The sequence below is a fragment of the Echinococcus granulosus genome (assembly GCF_000524195.1).
Source record: "Echinococcus granulosus chromosome Unknown EG_S00061, whole genome shotgun sequence".
NCBI lineage: Eukaryota > Metazoa > Platyhelminthes > Cestoda > Cyclophyllidea > Taeniidae > Echinococcus > Echinococcus granulosus.
The window spans coordinates 460,944-482,316 of record NW_020170441.1 but is presented as its reverse complement, the minus strand read 5'-3'; the positions used below and the strand labels follow the sequence as shown (position 1 = coordinate 482,316).

Below are 21,373 nucleotides of genomic sequence, written 5' to 3'. Positions count from 1 at the left end.
ATGGCCATTATAATTTGAGCAGGGTGAGGAAGGTACCTAAGACTTAAAATCCCTCTATGTGGCTATTAAGTGTATATTCCATGATGCTTCATGCTTAGTAGTTGTTCCAAACGCATCATTATATCTGGGTAACCACCGTCTCGCAAAAGAATTTAAATACAGCTTTAATTCTAAATGGAGTATCTGCTAGTTGATGAACTTGAATACATATCTATTCAAATCCACTGATTTCTTTACTGATGCATTACCATAGGCTTGATGTTGATGCAGTAAACTCCTGAAGAACAGTCTTTGGATAAACACCAATTTGGTTTTTTGCATATGCTGATGCAGTCGGATGTGACAAAGCACTCTGCCAGCAAATTGTTATGCCGCTATGAGTAATCCAACTCCTTCTCATTTGATCAAGATGTGTGGAGGTTAGGGTAACCCACCGTTCGCCTCGATTGGCCACTAAGATATTTCGGCTTCAATCGACCCTTGGCAGCTTTTGTGTACTCAGCATGCTGGACGGTAAATTACTTTCTTCCTTTTAGCTACTTTGAAATGATTCCAAATTTTCCTCCTAACCTGCATCAATAGATAAAATAAATGTAGGTGATTGAATGAATTGCGTATTTCAAGAGATCCATTTTGGTTTAAATGATTTCACCGGAAGAAATTCACAAAAAAATGGGTCAAAACGATACATTCACGTGATGTATTAAAATGTGACAATTACATCGCAACTAAAACGTACTTTTCAAGGATCATTTACAAATCTATCCCTTTTTAGTCTACCGGTGTGATACGCATACACTGCAATGAAGGGGTATGGGGAAACTTATCAGAGTGATTTTAAGCTTTGCTTTTTGAGCATATCACTCTTCGAAAAGTAAGCCACGCATTTCAACAAGACCTCCCTATCTTCCAGTTGCTCCCACATGCGAAATTTCTTTGTGGAGCCGCTGGCGTCACGTCCCAACTTCGAAGCGAGTACAAACTTTGGAGGACTAGTCTTGACGTTATTTTGTTGTTTCAAGTGTGCCATCACACAGCAACTGTCAACGGTTCTCTTCTAAGCGTGACAGCTCTACAAATCTTCTTTTCCATTGTTTTTTGAAGGGGACTGTGACATCTTCGAAAACCGCTGTGACACGTTCTATGGACAATGACAACCTGGCACAGCTGGTGTGAACATTTTCCCACTATCAAAATCAAATAAAATGTCGGTTGACTGTTACGCGATGTTTGCTAGCCTCATGATTCACGTTTCGAAGTTCTAGTTTGTTTTTCCCACACTATCAAGCGCAGCAAACTCTTTCAAGACACTGCTAAAGTTCCGTGAGGTGTGATTGGTCATGTTTGCGCTATCTTACCTTAGGAGGAGACAAGGGTTGTGTCGGGTGTTTTCGGTATTAAAAAAAGCTAGCAGTTAAAATGTTAATTGAGAAGGGTAGGATTCCTGTAGTTTATGTTTAATTATTCGAAGATTCTGCAGAATAATCATCGTCTAGAGCCGAGAATAACCATTAGACTGAAATCCAAAAAGAAATATTGGGAGGCTTCAATTCAACATCCTTGAAACGTACTTTGGAGGTTTGGAACAAAATCAGGAAGAAGTTTATCATTTAAAAGAAGTAAATTTGGAAATTTTTGCGAATTAAGTAGGTACTCACGAGTTACTTGTTCGTATTTGGTATTTTCTGCGGCAATGGACCGTAGAAGACCACATTTTCCGGGTTCAGCCCCGCAGCGCGACATTCCACGGACATTATTGTTCAGGTAGAGTGGTAAGATTAATCACCTATCAGAACATGCGTGCGTTGAATCAGTTTTGTCCATTATTACTTCAACAGATGCCTAGATAGTACTCACTTCCAATCTATTAGACCTTTTCATGCTACTATATCTAAGGTAATGCTCTTTGCGGGTAAGTTTATACGTAGCCTTAGGGGGTGTTTTGGAAAGCAAAATGTTTTTGCTTTAAATGGTGTTACTTCATGTAGCTGTTTCTGGTTCATTTTATACTGTGGGAATAAACATTGAATTACCCAGCCGCATTGAACTGACTGATGTATTTAGCTGCGCAACCGGCACGGAAACTTGATAAAGTCTCCCACCTAAACTGTTTGCGGCATTGTATACCTAACAGTTTACAACTTGAATATTATTAGCAACTTGAGTGCCGCCACCGTTCCTACTTATTTAAGGCATGTGAGCAATCACTTAAGGGATTTGATGAGGGTGGTGGTGGGGGGGGGGGGGAATGGGCCAATTCCTTTTTACAGTAGGAACCAACCGGCAGATGTTGCACCACCCAGCACGGCACTTAAGTTTTGCCGTTCTTTCAACAGCCCCATCAATTAAACCTCACAATTAACTCGACGATAAGATCAACGTACGCGCGTGTGCGCCCGCCCGCAAGAGCGAAAGCTGTCATCGAGTCGTTCCACCTTTAAAGTGGGCCACAGGGGTGTCGGCAAGGCGTGCTCACTACGTTCACTCACCTCTCGCCTCCCCTATCTTCATCCGAGGCCTACGGGTGTCGCTAAGCCCAATCAACATGCCTCATTTGTACTGGGTCCGCCTGTGCTTGTACATCTGTGCGCAAGTGCAAGGAGGGACGGAGGGAGAGGGCTGTGAGATTAATTGCTAACCTTCTGCGCCTTGAAAAGCTTGATTACCACCATTCCGCCATCTATCAGACCCCGATCTACGACGGTTCCCAAAGTTTACAAAAGAGTCGGGACTGATAAGTTGCTTTTATTTTAAAAGTAAAATTCGTAATTTTTTTGAGCTTATAGGAAAAGGCGGTACTCGTTTTAGATTTCCGTTCCGGCGATACTTGTTTGAAAGCTATAATTGATTAACAAGCATTGTTTTACCTAACAAAAAGCTTTATCATGTTAAAGAATAATTAATGATGAAAGAAGTTTCACAGTGAATAGCCTCTTGGTTCCCGGAGGATAGGATTGCCTAAAAAGTGGAAATGATAGCATAAGAAACAGCTTTTGACAACATCGCTTAAACTTGGGTAATTTTTTGCCTACCGAAATGTTGTTTACTGCATATATGAAACTGTAAATATTTTATGCATAGCAGGATATGTACTCGTCACCTTAATCAATTCCTAGTATTTTTCCAACTCTCAGGCGAGTCAAGTAAAACCATTTAAGCCAAAACTTTTGATTGTTGACCGATAATGTCTAGTGGACTGTCGTTACCTGTCCGTCTTTTCAAAGTCCTACACTTCCGTTGTGTGCACGTCTGAGGGAGGTCTTGAGATGTGTCACTTGCTTCCTGTTTGCTGTCTACGTGAGTTTATGTGGCTCTTCTGGTGCCTTGAGGACACGAGGTCTTATGCTGATCCAGTCCTTCCTCTCCACTTCACCTCTCTCCACGCTCGTGCCACCCACAACCCATCCATCCATTAAAACATCACTTCCGCTTCCATACTTAAACGCAAACTTCTAGCAGCTTCTAAAAGAGGCGTCACCTTAAAAACCCCCCACGAATTTCTTTAGGGAGCCAATTCGATTAAGAATTTGCATTTAAGTTGTTTGCTTATTCACTTAAGATAGATGTCTTGTGAGTAGTTTATCGCTCAGTGGTTTTATTCCGCGGACTGGCAGAATTCATTCTTTTCTATTCTCCTAAGTTAGCAAATTCATTGTAGTTTATTTCTAGTTTGTCAGGTATTTGCAAAAGCAACTTTACGTTTCTGCTCCCCTCGGGTCGCCTAATTCGCAAATCTGTTTAGAAATACCAGAATATAGTGATCACAGTTTTGCATTAAACACGTCAGTCGTAACGAATCTAGAGAAAGGAAAGCTTAACAAGTGGAATTTTTTAATTATATGTTGAGGCAAAAGTTCCACCCCTGTTGTTGACCATGCCTATCAATTACCGCCTACTCGAAGGATTACAACAGGTCCGCAACAGTACCAATACCTCGAGTTCCTACCTTCAGTCAGGTGACTTAATATATCCATTCAAAGCAATCTATTTAAAAGGGATCACTCACGTCACTTTATCAGCACACCATACAGACGAAAATAGAGCCATCGTTACGGTTCAGGTAACGTCACCTTCAGAAGCATCAAAGTGTAAGTGGGCTGCCAATAAACTGTTTACCAATTGACGATTTCCTAGTGTTGTTGCTTAAGGTAAAAGAGGGAGCCCAAGTGGAATTGTATAGTAAAAAAGTTGGTGTTCTCTCTTTGGAGAAACTTTTAATTATGCAAGTTAGTTGCATTTCACCTCAAAATAAGCCTCACACAATTCGTCAAATCAGGCGCAACACCTTTACGACAATGTAAAGCGTCCCTACGCATTTGCTTTAATCGGCTGTGATTGTCACCGTGACTATCAAAATTCCCATGATATTCACGAATTTGTCGTATTTTGATTGACTAGGTAATTTAGAAATGGAAGATACTAACATTCGTTTCCTCCTCGTTTTATTCGAACCAGTAAATGGATGCCTTTTGGATGATATTTGCGTCAGTGCTTTCCTCGACAATGGATTATACCGGAATATTCATCACCTTCGCTGTCATTCGTATGTCCACACGCTGTATTTAAACCCAACTTCCAGGATGCAATGCCTGGAAGATGCGGGAACATTTACCGTTTGGACGGCCTGAAAAGTCCGTTTTAAAGCTGCAATAAAGTAAGCCAAGCGTTCAATTTCTGAACTGCGCTACCCGAGTTGGGCATGATACTGTAAGTCTGTAGTTAGCAGAAGCATGCCTTGATTTCGATTAAGAACCCAAACAAAATTTAGACTTCAGCAACGTGCTTTTGATGTGTTTGTTTTAGTACCCTGCAACAAAAAAGGCTCTTGAGAATTGAGGACTAACTGGTGCAGATTAAAGGGTAGATAATGTGGAAATTTAGTTTCAAAGTTGTGCACCGGTATGAAGTCGTTGTAATTGAAACGCGGATTTAGTTTACATCGAAATGTGGCTGGTTTGGTCTTGTTGAGAAACCGCCCAGTATGTAGGCGATATTGTGGCTTCCGCTGCAAAAAACATTGACTTCAGCAACACCAGTGGGGCGCAATTACGCTATTGTGAAGGAGTTGGGTTAATTGTTATTTGCGGTGTGCTCACCACCACACACTGGCAGCCCAAAGACCGTGTGTGTGTGTGTGCGCAAGCACGCAGTTTTCCCACAGGGCGTGAGGGAGAGAACGAGAGAACAAGCCGACAAGCACAATAGGGAGCGCTTCCGTTCCCTCGGATGCTTCACTCTCTCATTCCAGTGGGATAAAATTGGAGCTTCCGTTCCCTGCTTTACCACTACTCATCTCCCTTTGTGGCAGTACTTTTCATCTCCACCATGCCATAGATGCACGTGTGCGAACGGATACATTTGTAGATCACCGACCAACATTCTCGAGACGTTTCTGACTTTTAGCTTTCCACTCCCAGTAATTACGTTATACAAAATTTGCGTCAGATGTAGGCGAAATCCTTTCAAGAGTCATTTCGCTCACCCACATTGAGTAAATGAGGTGGAAATCAGTTAATGTTAACTTGTTTTTTGCTCTTTTTATTCCCCCTAAATGCGTAAACTTCATGCGAGGAGTAACATTAAAACTCATTACTATTTCTACTTCAGCTGCAACCTATAATCCACCACTTGTCACTTCCTAGATCCATTGTGGCTAGCATACCCATGACTCCTTTTCAAGCCTCACATACCTCCAAATAGTTTAATTCATAATTTCTTTGATGTTCGTAGGTGTTTGTACTATAGTCCAATCACGAAGATACCCTTATTAGAAAATCCGGCAATTTTTCCATGGCGGATTAACTGTATTGCAGCATTTTTTGGCAAAAAACAATATCAAAGCTAAGCACAAAGCCAAATGCCATCTGAAATAAAGGGGGTTGATTCTGGATAATGATAGCCAGGGAAAGGGAATATTTGAGACCATCATTCTGCAACTCAGTACCGAACTACGACTGGCGCCGTATGTCTGTGACCCTAGCATGCCACCCACCTTTCTAACCTCTTAGTCCTTCCGTGTTATTAAGGTTGTCTTTAAACACAACATCTTGTTACGTCTCCAGAGGCAATTTGTAACAATGCTTTTGGCGTGCACTCCACCCTTAATAAGCAAAGGAAAGGGAGTCAAAAAGCAGCCGTCGGAATACAGTCTTATTTCCACTTTCGTTGTTGTCAAATGATTACATAAGTTATCAGGTAAATTTATTGTCGTAGGCTGTGTAAAAAATAAACATCCAGACATCCGTTTTGAGAGTGACAGTCCCGACTTTTACCTACTTGAGACCTCATTAATTGTAGGGAAAGTTGTTTATAACTCTCCGTCACAAGTGTGACTATCCCAATCGGTTGACGACTATTAATGCGGTTTTGCTTTCATTAATACTGGATATGTGTCGACGAAATTGTTCTCTCTTTGGTAAGCTCTGCGCTAAGTTTATAAACCAATTCGCGAATTCTGTCTTCATGCGTAAGAAGTCAATTTTCACGATGATTTGATATCCCAAGCCTGTTGTGACTCTCACACTCTTGTGGGATAAAATGGGTGCTTCCGTTGTCTCCTTTGTGTGCGCGTTTTGCCTCTTTCGCTTAGGCGCTGGCCAACTGATTGTGACTGTGATCACGGTTAACAAGGTGACGGTGTCCGGATGTGGTCCGACTAGGGGGAAGTCGGGTGTAATGCACTCACCACCAAAGTACAATAGACTTACCCTCACATAAACAACAAATCACCTTAGTTGACCTCGACACCTATCCCTAAAATAGTGGACGGGTGTTTTTTAAACACCGCTGCAAAAGTACCAAAAGCATTTGAGGGACCCGGAGCGTGAGACCATAATGACTGTTTTTCAGTACGTGAATGCGTGCAGTCAACATTTGCCGTCTCACAAAGCAAATCACTTCGCTTGGATATACAGTTAAACTCCCACGCTAATCAGATATAGCCGGAATATCTCTATCACCTATTTCTCCCGCAAAAGTACAGCACATGCTCACCAATTTTGTCTCACAATAGACTTTGTAAAATGTCTTAGTTACATAAACGATATCGAAACGTTTGGATTTAATGCTTGTAATACTTATTTTAATGTCCAACCTTCCGTTCATCCATTTTCCTACATATATGTCATTTAAGTTTTCTTGAGACTACCGTGAAAATTGACGGAAAATTCGGTGAGCATTGCTTGGTAATAAAGGTTAGCTGACAAAGTGACAAGATCCCATCTCTACATAAAGTGCTCCTTCGTTTACTCATTTTGTAGTCAACTTAAACTCTACGTGTTTTAGGTATCAGCAGACCTTCACCTAGGCACCTTCCCAAATCGTAAACCCGTGATCCAAAAATGAGATTTTCCGCTTTTTGGTAGTCATTAAGGTTTGTTCTCATTTAAAATTGCCAATCCACCCTAGCCTGTATTTTATGAACATACCTCCATGAATAGAAGTGAGGGAGGCAGAAATTGGTGCAATTCGAAACCCAAACCGATTATTAGTTTACTGAATCGGTTGTACATCAGATGCATCATCAGCCGACCCAATAGCTTGAGACGTTACGTTGGGAACTCCTTACCCGTAATGGGGTTAATTTTTCGACCATTTTGTTTAATCTCCAGAAAATGAAACACAATAAGATTTTAAAGGCTTGAATATACCTTTTCTTTTCTAAAGAGAGTGGTTTTCCATATCACAACCTTTTTTCTGCTATCGCGCCGCTGTTACTGATGCGAAACTGTTTTTCTACAGCGATAGCTGAGTAGAACTAGTTAGACTATCTGCCGCTACCCTCTTTGCCCTTACCAATTAAAAAAACCTTCAAGATGGATGCGAGTACCAATAATAAACTGTCTACTGTGTATTATGTGCGCTCGACGGAGAAGAAATGACCTATCTTGCATTTGACTATGGAGTGAATGATGGCAAATTTGATGTGATGTTTAATTGCATATAATGTAAAGATGGGCCTGAGATACACCTAGTAAGGCTGCACTGAGTGTCCAAAACGCTGAGATAGAGGTGCTCCGAGGGCAAATGCAGGCATCCACATGCAAGCCACCGCAGAGGATATGCCCACTTAGACAGTGGTACAAAGTGCTCAAGGAGGAATAAACGTAGCTCCACCCTTTTCCCGGAAATTAGAATTGTCCCACATGTACTCCGCTTTCCTCACTCCTTTCTCCCCTCACAGCACACATAGTAACCACTTCGTCCTCAGGAAGCTGCAAGAAGGCGCTGAAGCAACGGAAGTTGTTCTTATTGCTGCCTCCGGGTAAAGAAGTCTAGGAGTGAAGGTTTCAGGAAAGGGATGAAAGTTCCCTATCGTATCACTCTCCCTCCCTTGTCATCGGAAGCGACCAGGCCTTTTTGTCCCACGGAAGCCGCGAGGAGACGGGATGGAACACGTGTTAAAAAGATCGCATTGAGGGGCCTCTTCGGAATTAACGTGGGCGTGGCCACTTAATTCCCTATTTTAAAGAAACCTATTTACTTACTTCCTTTGATGGCGATAGAAAGTCAGTTGCTTGCGCCGATAACAAATTCTGACTGACGATCTTATACTAGGTCTGAGGCTTAAATTTCCTGGACTTATATAGATGTACTTCGATAAAGTATGTGGTTTTAAGGGCTACCATACGGCTTAATCCTAAACCTATCAGACTGTTAACGGCATATTTTTTGTAATCAAAATCTTTACATTTGAATTGTGATGTCCGAATTGCAACATTTTATAGCTTCAGATAGCATCAGGGATAGTGGTTATTACCCTGAAGTCTGTGCAATTTTGTTATTAATTAAAACTGTCGAGAGGTAATTTATTTAAAATGACATTAATGTCGTTTTCATTGAGATGGTGAATCACACCAACAACGCCCCTTCGGAAACAGACACACATAAAAAGGAAATATTAATATTTTCTCAGGTGTACGGATAATTAAAACTGTTAAAAATGACTTTTTAATTGGTAGGATAAGCCCAAGCTACATGAAGTAATGACGATTGAAAGTGGCCGAGGCGGGTTCAGCTAAGTGGGATTTGTGACCGGAGCTTGCAGTTGAATTTGCCACGATGACCAGGTGTATTTCGGTGACTGACCCCTCAGCATGCCCTCTGTGGTGCCTCGGATTTGTGCGGCCAGCAGCTGTTAGCGCCAGAGGTGTGAAACCCCCGAAATGCATCACCCTTGAGTAGGCGCTAATCATCGTAATAACAACTCCATTTTACGGGCACAGTCAATCTTGACGCTGCTTTCTAGACGGCCGCTGTATTGGTGTCGAGGTTACAAATGAACCCTATGTCTTCGTGGTGTAGAGTTTTAAAAATCCACCATAAAATCACTTCTCCCCGCTTCTTTACACCAGGAATGTCACATACTTGAAGAGATGGAAGTTGAGGTCTTTTAAAGCATCGTCAAAGCCTCAATTTCTGCCAGACTACCATACCGTAACTTTCCACAAAGTATTAACGCAGTCTCTTTTTGGTGCACTATGCAAGACCTATACCCTCTCAAGATAATTATCCAGAAAAGTGACACCAACAGAACGATCGTGCGGTGTATTCGCCCGAATACTTGCTTTTCATTCGGCTCCGGTGCCCTTGTGTTGCCATAGTTAACACCAGTGTGGTATCAGTTGCCATTTAGAGGCAGATCCGACGAAATGATGATGAATATTGTTGCCTTCCCACTTACAGAGGCTTTTGAGAGACACACAAATTTGTGAAGACTCACCGTAGACAATTACCATGTTATTTGTCGTCAAAGTGAATCACTAAGGTAAGAAATTTTTTGGTTCTCCTTAAATTAAATAAACAGTTTTGTGCTTCCGAAATAGTCTGTCCATGGTGCCACCGGGAAGACTAACAATGCTTGTCAACATTGGCGTCACTGCAGTGATTAGGGACCATCAAATGTTAACTAAAATAGCCGCTTTCTTCACCTTGGGATGTAAAAAGGTGCTACTGAAAGGCCATCTGTTAGAAGAAGAAATTGTAGTTTAAGAGGGTTTAGCTGTTCCTTTCTCGGACCCCACCTCCACTCGAATGCGAGTCACATCCAATGCTGCGGCTTCAAATGTTGAAGTTGCATTGTTTCTCTTAGTAAATTGCAAAATTCCTTTAAGGACGATTACAATCCAATCGACTTTTAAGTGGATTACGCACCAGTTAACATAATTTACCCTTCGAACCCCAAAAAATGCTTTATTTTGGAATGGAGCTTCCATCAAGCCCCTGAATGATTTCCTTGACTAAACATTTGAGCGTGCACGTGAGGCATTCTCCGCAACTAACGACCACGTATGATGTTTACTAAAAACGCTTTATGTTTAATTCAAAGACATGGGTAAGCATAAGTCAAAATTTCCCGTATTCGATTATTTGCTGGTTGAGAATTCACAAAGGCTGTGTGGAGGCAAGAAAATCCAAGAGAGAGGTCAGAAAGCTTTGCACTATTAGTTAAAATATTGCTGCTCTTGATTGGCATTAATTGATTCCCGTGGTTTACTCCTGGTGGTGTGCTTTTGGCTAACAGCTGAAACGTGGAGACCTCCTCGTGCGACATCGCGGATCGCACGCCGGCTTTCTCAACTCACGCGCGCGTGCGGACGTGCGTGCGTGAGGTGGTACACGCGCGCACAGGCATGCCACTGAGAAGGCGGTTGCAAGATTGACAAGTGCTCTGCGATGTCGCCATAAAAAGCTGTAGTCCATTCTCAAGATCATCGAGCTTTGCATATTTTTCACTATCTCGTCATCTTCAGGTTTCTGAGAAGTAGCAGTGGTTTTACAAGTGCTGCCACATTACGGCTTTGTGAGAGAGCTCCCACCTGTCGTGTAGGAGCGCGTTTTGTCGGAGTCATTTTGCATATACTACGAGTATTTTCCCAAACCCCCAGGCCTTTTGATACTGTTTTCCTGTGAAAATGCATATTTATTTTCAATGGGGACTATTCATTGTAGCTTGGGGTTATCGAAAACTTTGAAGGCGGCCCGTGAGTTGTCTTGACAATTTTTAAAGATAATTGGCAGATAGGTCCTTAATAAGATTCCTTTTGGCATTGAAGGGTGTAGATTTTCCCGCTAATTCAAATATTTTTAAAAAAAATATCAGAGATAAATAGGAACGAAATCCACCATTTGAAGTAATTTCGCTCTGAAGACATTCGATTCAACCGTAAAAGTCTTTGCTAGGCTAGTATCCTCAGGAAGCTTTCCTTTAGTAATTAGGCGATGCAGGATTATTTTGCATGAGCTCTACGCATTCAATATATTACTGCTGACGTTTTTTAAAACGTTCGCCAACATCTGAAAGAAAAAATATTACTTTCCTTGCAAAGATTTGTCGATTCACCGACGTTGACAGTCACCTGCAATTTTCATGGTATTTAAGATTGTCGCTTTTATTTGAACGCCCACTTTATCATTTATTAGCATCAAGAGAAATTCCTGTGTTATTTCTATTACATCCAAGTATAAAAGCGATAGCAACGTCGCCTTTTGTACGGCCATTCCTTCTTGGATTTCATGCCAGTTGAGTATATAGGCCATTACAATCTCCGTACTCACTTGATAACGTGTGCTTACTGGGTGGAGTCCATGCATTTCAGTCACAGCTTCGTGAGAATGGTATCAAAAGTTAATTAGCTACGGATCCGGAGGTATTTCCACAAACCTGACTGTTAGACATGTTCCAGTTATGAGATCAAGTGATGGCAAAGACATTAGTAGCGAGGCTGAAATATTTTTAAGAAGTAAATGGGGTTCAGTAGAAAATTTAAGTATGGTTATTTATTAAAGCATTTAGATTACTGTAGCGCAGCTTCTTGACGATTTTGTTATTGGTAGCTACTGAATCAAAAAGACTTGGAAGATGCAGAATATTCATACAACGAAACGTCGCTTTCAAACCAATCTTGACTTCCACCTTAGTAATGGTATGATTATCATTTCCAGGTTTTTGTCCCTTGTTCATGGCCTCTACTGGGGACAATTCAAGCGTTAGAAATATTAAATTGCTTTTTCAAAGATATTGGGACTTTGATTACGTGTTTTTAGATAATTTACTTCACTTTGGATTCTGATATATACACAAATATCCAACAATAGGGGATGGAGTCCTGGGAGAGTGATAGCCACGATAGATCGAGGAGAAGCATGACTTCACAAGGAACTATTTGCGTTTTCAACTGAGAGTACAGGCTATGGTGCGTTATATTTGTCTAAGTAAGCATTCCTCGGTTAAGTAGTATCTGAATTGCTAATTCATGGCCATTACACTGAAGGAGCCCTTTAACGAGCTCCACATTGTGTTCCATGGACTAAATAAGTTTTGTATGCTTTGAATGTTTATTTAAATGTGTGATCACTCACTGTGGAACATGAGAGGGTGCAAAACTAATCATGAGGCCTCCTCATCTCCGCAGTTAGAGTGAAATGGAGGCGATAATACGGATAAAGTGCTTATTCACTGAAGTGAGACTGACCAGCACCAGGTGCTTTCTCGCTGCCGGCTGTCAATCTAAACTTGCTTTGTGTGGGAGAAAAAAGGGGAAAGGGTGTGGGGAAATGATAAGAATAAATACCTCGCCAACGAGCGTGTGTCTGATTAATAATACATGCGCAATTGGGTACACATGGCGATTGGGACGATGAATGGAGAGATAATGGCTGAATAAAGTTACCCCCTCATGCTATGGTACGGCGAGCAGGTACAGGCGCCAATTAGCGTAATTAAACGTAGACCGGTCGCAGCCTGGTACGTTGGAATCCTCTCCTCACAAATCTGGGATGTTTGGGCTGCTGACATTATATAGAATGAGAAGGCGATAGCAGAAACTGATTTGCCCAATTCAGTTGATGTCTATCCAAAGACGAATGTGATTCACGAGCAAAAATTTTGCTTCAGGAATGTTGAGTTTTCTGCCAGTTTTGCAGAGCTCTGCTCTTTCAATTCCAACTGACAGATCAATCTCTTAGAGACTTTCTTTTGTCACAACGTGTTACTCATACTTCAAAACAATAGCAGTGCAATTAGCATTGGTGCAAGTCAGGAATATTTTTCTGGGATGACATGAATCACTGACTTTTCTCGAACATAGAGATCCACTTCCTTGGGATTACTAAAAGTATATTTGTGCAACAAAGGACTTCCCGTCTCGACTTCTAAATCGAATTAACAAAAGTACTTCTAAAGTTTTTTATTTATTGTAACTCACGATTTAGAGCTGAGGGGCTCGGGTCTTCCTTGAAATGGTAACAAGTCGTACAGAATGGCTGGGAGGCCATTACGGAGAAATAAGCTGCGGAGACGGAAGAACCCGCTGATTAAATGCTCGGTTTGTAAATATCAGCCTGTTATGGAAGGTCCTCTGGAACTGAAGTTAAGCTCTTTCTGCTAATCCCCTATCTCGCAAATGGGTGAGTTCGTAGTCTCAAAAGTGACTCCCACAAGGCGGTAAGTATATGCACAATTTTACTAATCGAAATTGTTTGACACAAACAATGAGGCGTGTGTTATTTTCAGGTTGTTTTTCATTCACATTTTTGCGTTATTCAGTGGTTTTTTTGGAAGATGTACATTGTTGATTGCAGATGATCGTGGTAGACATGCCTCCTGATCAGAATTGAGTGATTACTCAACAGGATGGCTAATCCCAACTCTTAATGAACAGTAAAGCAAAGTTTTCTCGTTTTCACGGTCTACATAAAGTAATAAAGGTATACCTGTCGAAAAATTGCTCAAACGCTCAGAGTATACGGACGTGAGAAAGTTTCAAAAAGTGCTCACCCCCTAGTAAAACATTGTCAACCTACATGTCGGCAAAATCGGAGGTGACGACTCTTGGTCCTCTTCCGTACAAAGCAAATTGTGAGAAATTTATTTTGTTCTCACAATACGTAGTTGGCCAAAGCTAATTTAAGTGAAAGCTGATGAACACACTTCTTGAGGTTGAATCTCAAAGATGTCAATCATTCACTCACACCAGTTATCCACCCATCTGGAGGTCCTCGAGATAAACTGTAAATGGGCTTTAAAGGACATTGGCACCCTGGCTGCAAAAAAGAACTTGATCAAAGTCCACACAGGAATGGCTGCGAGGGCGAATTTGTACACCACGATGATTTTATAACAAAATTTTCGGGAATTGGTGTGTGGACACGCAAAGTGGCGGTTTGTAACCCATGGCTCCTAATTTTATCCATAAGCGCAGTAGGGCTTGTCACCCTCACTTGAATTTACGGGGAATTTCTTCACTCGTACATCTCCCATCCTAAGCGTGATACTTTACCTTATTGCAACTGCTTACTGCCAAAATTATGATCAGAAGTGAACTTCATGTCAGACTAAAAAAAAATTAGAATTTTTTTAGCCTATTTTAAGTAAAATTTCTGGTTTTATCCGCTATGACCTCTAGCAGACGTGATTTCTTTAGCTCAGCCTGAATAATGTGAGGGTGCCATTTATACTATTTCACTAGCAATGTCGTCCTTAGACCTTCATAGCTAAATAAGATGTCATATCCTTTCCTTTTAAATCATGTCATGTCAAAAAAGAGAAAGCACTCCTTTGGATAGTGTTCGCAACATTATGATGATGTTGTAAAGCAAAGTAGTTGATAAATAAACAGTGGGGACCCGTTGATGTCACTGAAACGCCAGTTAAACCTCTGAGCAGGATAGCGCCAACGAAGTCTTCATATGCAATGTCCTCCCAGATTAAAGAACAACGGCACTCCATCGTACTAATGTATTTTACTGAGAACTTTTATTAGCAATCGTTGGTTTTCTCCACATTATTAACAAAAATCGTATTAGGAACATGAGCACTGGGAGGACCCCAACAGCACTGGCAGCCGAAATTCACGTTATCTCCGTTTAGGAGCATTTCACCACACCAGGCTCGCAATGGAAGCGAAAGTCCCTCTATATTTGCTACATCTTCATGGTAGGGTGGACCCTCCATGACGGCTGTCTCTCTGGAAGTACTTTTATTGCGACCTTTCAGTACTTTTCCTGGCCTAAAACAAGCTCATGGCTCGTACCTCATCTGCACTTTTAATTAGCTTGCCAGGATAAATGCACCAATTTAATGTGTGGTGTATATATTTCGGATTTGCAATCGAAAATAAATTAAATGTTGCCACCATTCGTTAAACGGATTAGCTTTTAAACAGTCCAAGTCGTCTTAGAAAGATTTTTGCACTTCAAGGTGGAACTGACAGGATGGCATGCCTTTTCCTTTAATGTAGTAATATTAACACAATTGTGCCTGCATTAAGTTTGCATTCGTGTTTTTTATTTCCAATACAAGAATAAAAACTTAAAGTCAGGGGATAACTTTATTTAGCACAATTATTGCTTTTTCCAATAGAGTGTTCTAACTTTCTGATATTTCTTAATCTAGTTGATCAGGACTTTTCCACAGTTTATTATTTCGTTTTCAATAAACTTGCCTGCATTTAAAGTAAAAATCCTTCTTAAAAAAATTTAGGCATAGATGCTGCGTTTTGAGGGCTCACAACCAAACTGTTCCGAATCTGTGACGAATTAGATGTTTTCTTAAAAGCTTTTCACAATGTTATAATCCCAGCATAGTCAGTTCTTCAACACCTAAATAAATCTGTGAAGACAGGAGTGCTTCGGCTATCACGGGACCTGTGAGACCCGCCAGCCAAAATGCGAGATTTTTTGACCTTCTCTAACAAAAGGTGTGTTTAACGCCATCGCCATGACCCCTAATAGCGTGAAGTAGCTCTGGTGGGTGGGTTGATTTAGCAACAAAATTCCTTGATAGATTCTTAGTACCATCAAACAAAATATTGCATTTTTCAAAACCATGAAATGAGCCTTTGAATATTATGAACTCATATTTTTACCAGGCGGATATCAAATGTCTCCCAAGATGCTGCTTTTAGTGTATTAAACGAAAAACTCCCCAACAGTAAGTTTATAAGTCGCGAATGTTGTAGTGATGTTAATATGTTGACTAAGAACAGAGTTTTAAGTAGCTAAAAACATTTTCCCTTGAGATTTAGAAAATTTTGTACCATTTATTCAGATATTGGTCAGTGGCATTGATGTCCATGACTGCACAGTTTGTGCATTCAATGAGATGGTATTTTACAAATTCTTAACGGAAAGGCGAAAAGCGTGCGGATAGTGGACATGTCACGGGGCTGAGGAAAGTGGTCCACGAGACAGCCTATCAGGTATTTGAAAAGTGCGTGTACCATAACTTGCGAATAATTTGCTTGCAGTTTATCTAACCTCCTTCAAATGTGCTTAAGGAATGCAGGCTATTTTGGAATCACTGCTGAATTTTCAGCCTTGATCAGTTGTGTGTAAAATATTCAGCTGTTTATTCCACAATACTTTCACTGCATGATGAGTGCCAGGAGTTTGTCGTAAACGAAATCTTCGAACCACCGATTACAAAGGGCCTCTAAAACGACTGACCGAGCATTGTGAAGATATGTCTGGATCAGAGAGTATGTTTATGCCACTCCTGGTCATCCATCCATGTGTGGAAGTGGCGGGAGTGGGAGGACGAAGTTTAAAGCTAACGCCTCAGTGGGTTGTCCTGGTCTGAACCCCGTCTCTCACCCCTCATCGCCGTCGCACCTGCCGAAGGCCACCTGGTGCGGAGCAAAACAAACAAATGGTGGCCCAGGTTGCCACCACCTCCTCATTAAACGATTCATCCAAGCTGTTAATTGTTGTGGCGTGAATTGCAGTAGCCTAAGCGAAATGAATAGCCCTGGCTGGTGGACTAATCGGAAGTTTGGTATGGGTTGGGCAACAGTCGTTCAATGGTCACTTGAAAGTAAAATAAGTGAACAAACTATTTACCACCTAACTGTGACTTTTAACACCAAATCACTGGTCTCTCTTATTTCTTAGCCGAATTCGAGTATTTAAACGCGCTAAATGTTAAATTTTTACTTAAAAACACCTTCATTTAAAATGATAAATTATAAGTGTTTCAAATTAAAGACCAAGCAGCATCTGTCAATTGAGATGGGAGAGGTGGTGGCGTCTCGAAAATAAGTAATCCAAGGGGCCGTTTACTGAAGCAAAGTGCTTTGGAGCAATGAAAACGAGTTGAAAGTTAAGTGCATAAGTAAACAAATTTCGCAACATTGACTATAACAACAAGATCTTGTGGTGGCATTACGATTGCGCGAAATCTGATAGGCGCTCAACTGAAAGTCATGCACAATCCGCTATTCGGAGCACAGGGAGGTTGTTGAATTTAGCCGGTACGAGATGTTGGCCTATAAAAAAGGAAGGGGTGGAAGACCGAAGTTTCAACTTCTTGTACGAACCAAATTATCGCATCTGAGTGGAATGAAACCAACAGAGACTTTGAATAAGATTACCTTGCTACCACTGAGGTAAATTCGATTGTAAGTAGCATTTTGGTTGGGTACGTCTTTTCATGGGATTAGTAGCAATAAATCTGTCAACAGTAGTTATCAGTATGAGATTTAATTGTGAGAGTCGTATAATGTCACATCGAATTTTTTTTAACCAACAAGGAAATAAGTGTGCTTTCTTGTGAAGATAGACGAACGTTTGCAATACCAAGCCTTTTTGTATCAGTCTCCATGAGCATATTTATCGCTTTCCTAAGAAGATGAGAAGCTTAGTTCCTCATAGTATTCGAAAAGGGAATGAAAATGTCAACCACGGTTTAGTAACTAACCAGTTTCTTTGTAAGGATTAAGTTAATGAGGTAGACAATTAGGTTATTCAGCTGGTCTTGGAATGCAGCCATGGCGAATACACTTTTATTAACACAAAATAATACCTTCTAAAAATTCATAGTCTTTTTTGAACTTTGCCACGAACACCCATTCTACGACTTTGTTTGAAGCTGAACTCGGCAATTTGGTTCTGTGGGGAGTGTTCATTTGTTGTACTGTTGCGACTCGATGTTTCAAAGTTGCTGCTCTTACTTTACACCCTGTGTACAGACTTGGCCTATGCTTAACAAAAATTATGGGAAACCAAATTTAAATGCAGGAATATATATTCGAGCTCAAGGTTGGTGTTAGTAATTTCCGTTAATTTTAGGTACTTGCCTGATTATGCAATCATAAGACATTCGTGTGATTATTTCGCATAGTGAATGTAGAATTTCACAGAAAGGCCTATTGAACAACTAATAGCCTGTTAGGCAGATGGGTGTAAAACGAGTTCATAGTTGACCTTACAACCTTCAGTTCAAAGTTAAATGCATTGCCACTTCAACCAAGACATGTCAGTGCAGTGTTGGACAAATCTTCACAATGGTCACTCAAAAATTTTCCGACATATTTTAGAAAACATATCCCCTTCCTCGTGCTTGATTAGGAACACAGATTATGAGGGTGACTCCATTAGCCACCTGCACCCCATTGTTATCCTTATATCCATGATATGGTCTGTCGTATTGATATGTAACAATAACCAGAATATCAGGTCGGGAATAGTTCCAAATTTCTTTAGGCGAAATTTTGAAATTGTATTGTTTTGAATTGCATGCATCAGCTTATTGGTTTCCTCAAAATGTCTTCACTCTTTCATTGGCTGGCGCGAAATCTTCCGGTTGCGTGCACATTGGTTCGCATCGTGCGTAGCACAGGTGTACGCACATGCGCTTCCAAGTGTGACTCGCGCCCTCGCACCGTCACACGCACTTGCGCAGGTCTGTTGGTTATCGCACCCTCCTCTCTCGCTCGTTCGCTCACTCACTTGCTCTTACTAGTCCCCTTCCTCCTCCGCCTCCACTTTCCCCCGCCGTTGTGTGTGTGTGTGTGTATGTGTGTGAAGGGGAGACAGGTGTATATACACACACTTGCGCACACAGACACGTAAGAGAGGCACGCGCCTTCTCTCTCATTTGCACAACCAGCAGGAGAGCGTGCGTGCGCGCCTTATATGCCATCTCTTCTCACTCCAATGTCCGCTGCTGCAATCACTGTGAATCAGCAGCATCAGTCCTCAACTAACATGCTACCTCAATGGCGCAGCCACTTCCAGGGCTCCACCACCCCTCCCGCCCAGCAATCAGGCACTACGACCGCGTCCTTGGCTAAACTGGAGACCTCTTCCCTCTCTTCATCAACCCACAGCAGTGGTACTGTTTCTCCCCACATTCATACAACCAACGGTCAGCCACATCCCACCGTCCCAAACGCAGACGCTCTGGGCATTTTCCGAGGTCTTCAGGACAGATCGATAGCTGTTAATCAGATGCATTACGCGACGGCGCTGGCTGCGACTCTTGCGGCTGTGGCGTCCAACGGGCTGCCGAAATCTCTACCACCATCCGCCCTCTCAAACGGCATTCATCTATCTGGCGACTTTATTGGCAGATCCTCTGGCGATCTTCAGACAAGAGGGACCTTCGGACCTCTCACTTCCGCTTCCGGCCTCCACCCACCGCCACCACCCCCTCCTCCACCTCCACCGCCGTCATACTTTCGGATGAACACGGAGTTGAATGCCTTCATGAAGAGGGTTCAGGAGGAGGAAGCAGAGATCAAGAAGCATGACTGTCCCAAGGCAGAGCTTGCAGAGCCGGAGTTGTGGAGAGCTTTCCATAAAATGACTACGGAAATGGTGATAACAAAGTCAGGGCGGTGAGTAAACCCCAATTTCACCTTAATGCTAATTTATTTACCGGCACTACAATATTTATCTCTTGTTTTTCCTTATTTTCTTTATTTTTTGTGATAATACAAGAGAGTTTTCATTGATCCCCAAACAGGCTAGAGTAGGTTAGTAAGTTTGCTCAGAAAGTCGTATAAGCAGGTAGGTAGCATATGATAGTTTAATTACGTCGATTGCTGGGCTGAAGACGAGGTTAGTCCCCAACTCCAACGCTTCCATCGACCTTCTTAAAGTAATTTCGGTTGACAGTGCGATAATCTTTATTAATTTATTTCTTATCCCGTGCAGTTGGTTATGGATAACGTGACTTAAATCAGATTACCTGTGGATTATTGGCACCTGACAGTTTGAAAGGGACCCACAATAATACCGAGCTGCTATGAGCAGACACTACGTGCCAGATCATCTGCGAGGCGTTTATAATCGAATTAAATAGGAGGAAAATACGGCCCTTTCAATTCTAATCACCTTTCATGGCTTACCATTTGTAGCAGTAAATGCAGATTTCACCTAAACTTGCGATTACTGACAGGCATATTTATTTAAAAACCCACATCTTAAAGTGTGAAAAATGGATAACACGTTTGTTTTCAAGACAAAAACGAGACAGCTTCTAGTTTTGACGGGTTTTGGAGTGAAGTGATAGTGTATGTATTAACAGATAATTATTTACTGTGATGGACTGCAAATGGAGCTGCAAATAAAACTACAGTGAATGCGGTAAAGGTTCCGTTTAGATAAAAACATGCATACTTATCGGGGGTTGTGATTAGTGTTGGGTATACGCCAAATCCATCTACCCGCTTACTTTAATTGGCGTTGAAATTAAGTGGTCTGTGAACGCCCATTAAAACCACTTCTTTGCTTGTTTATAAAGCGGTTTTACAACATATTACATAAACGAAACATAAATCAAATATTCACTTGAGGCACTGAAAAATTTCCTTCATATAATTTTATGTCTGAGTGCAAGCCATACTCATTGTTCCTTAACTGCTGAAGACCAGACAATTTGCCTGATGACTATTACTTCTGCCAACTCCGAGTAAGCGCCAACTTTGAATTTATGTGCAATGTTTTCACAAATGATGTCGTCGTGGCCTGTTAAAATTTGGGCCTCAGTGACAGGGTAATCTCTTGTTCTCGAAGTCGCGCACAGATTTGCGGACAGAGAAGGAGGCCCGTGAGAGGCCACTCTTGAGAAAGAATAACACAGGGCGTGCGCAGTTTTCGCATGTGACGAGAGAGAACAAGAGAACACTCCCTGTGTCTTCGGGAACTTTGAACTGGCCTATACACCACCGCTACCGTTAAAACCACAAAAGGCAAACACCAAGCTGCTCCGCCTCGAGGAGTGATAATTTCAACAATTGCGCGCGTACAAGCGCACACGTACGCACGCACGCCTGTGCAATTTGGTAGGGGTTGAAAGATCCACCGCATTTGATTTACTACTTGCATGGTGCGACCACTGTCAATTAGGCGGTCGCACATCCGACGGAATAGAGCTGTCGGCTAGTGATTTACTACGACTTCCAAGGGATGAAGTGGCCACTCGCTCCTGTGATAGGTGCCCATTACGCGCTATTGCGCGCGTGCGTGCGTTTACACCTACCAATTTTAAAAGTGCACTTCTCAAAACCTATGCGAAAAATTTACAGTTTCTGTGTCTTTTATGTGCCGTAATATCCATTCCGTGGCTTTCCAGTTCACTTACAACCGGCTC

The 21,373-nt window shown here is 41.7% G+C and overlaps 2 protein-coding genes across 2 annotated transcripts; one reads left to right on the top strand and one right to left on the bottom strand. All coding sequences in view use genetic code 11, as the record gives it.

Annotated features, from left to right (window-relative positions):
- Window positions 1–2,838: 2,838 nt before the first annotated feature.
- EGR_06685 (hypothetical protein) lies at window positions 2,839–15,137 on the bottom strand (the record flags this gene model as incomplete). The annotated part of the gene is made up of 12 exons (XM_024495934.1): window positions 2,839–2,878; window positions 2,922–2,958; window positions 3,033–3,060; window positions 4,260–4,394; window positions 6,994–7,143; window positions 8,886–8,972; window positions 9,930–9,963; window positions 11,663–11,723; window positions 11,800–12,005; window positions 13,000–13,099; window positions 14,298–14,334; window positions 15,033–15,137. 12 exons carry the CDS (start codon window positions 15,135–15,137, stop codon window positions 2,839–2,841), a joined length of 1,020 nt encoding a protein of 339 aa, XP_024349700.1.
- Window positions 15,138–18,912: 3,775 nt separating this feature from the next.
- EGR_06684 (hypothetical protein) lies at window positions 18,913–19,620 on the top strand (the record flags this gene model as incomplete). Its single annotated transcript, XM_024495933.1, has 1 exon — window positions 18,913–19,620. One exon carries the CDS (start codon window positions 18,913–18,915, stop codon window positions 19,618–19,620), a length of 708 nt encoding a protein of 235 aa, XP_024349699.1.
- Between the last annotated feature and the right edge of the window lie 1,753 nt (window positions 19,621–21,373).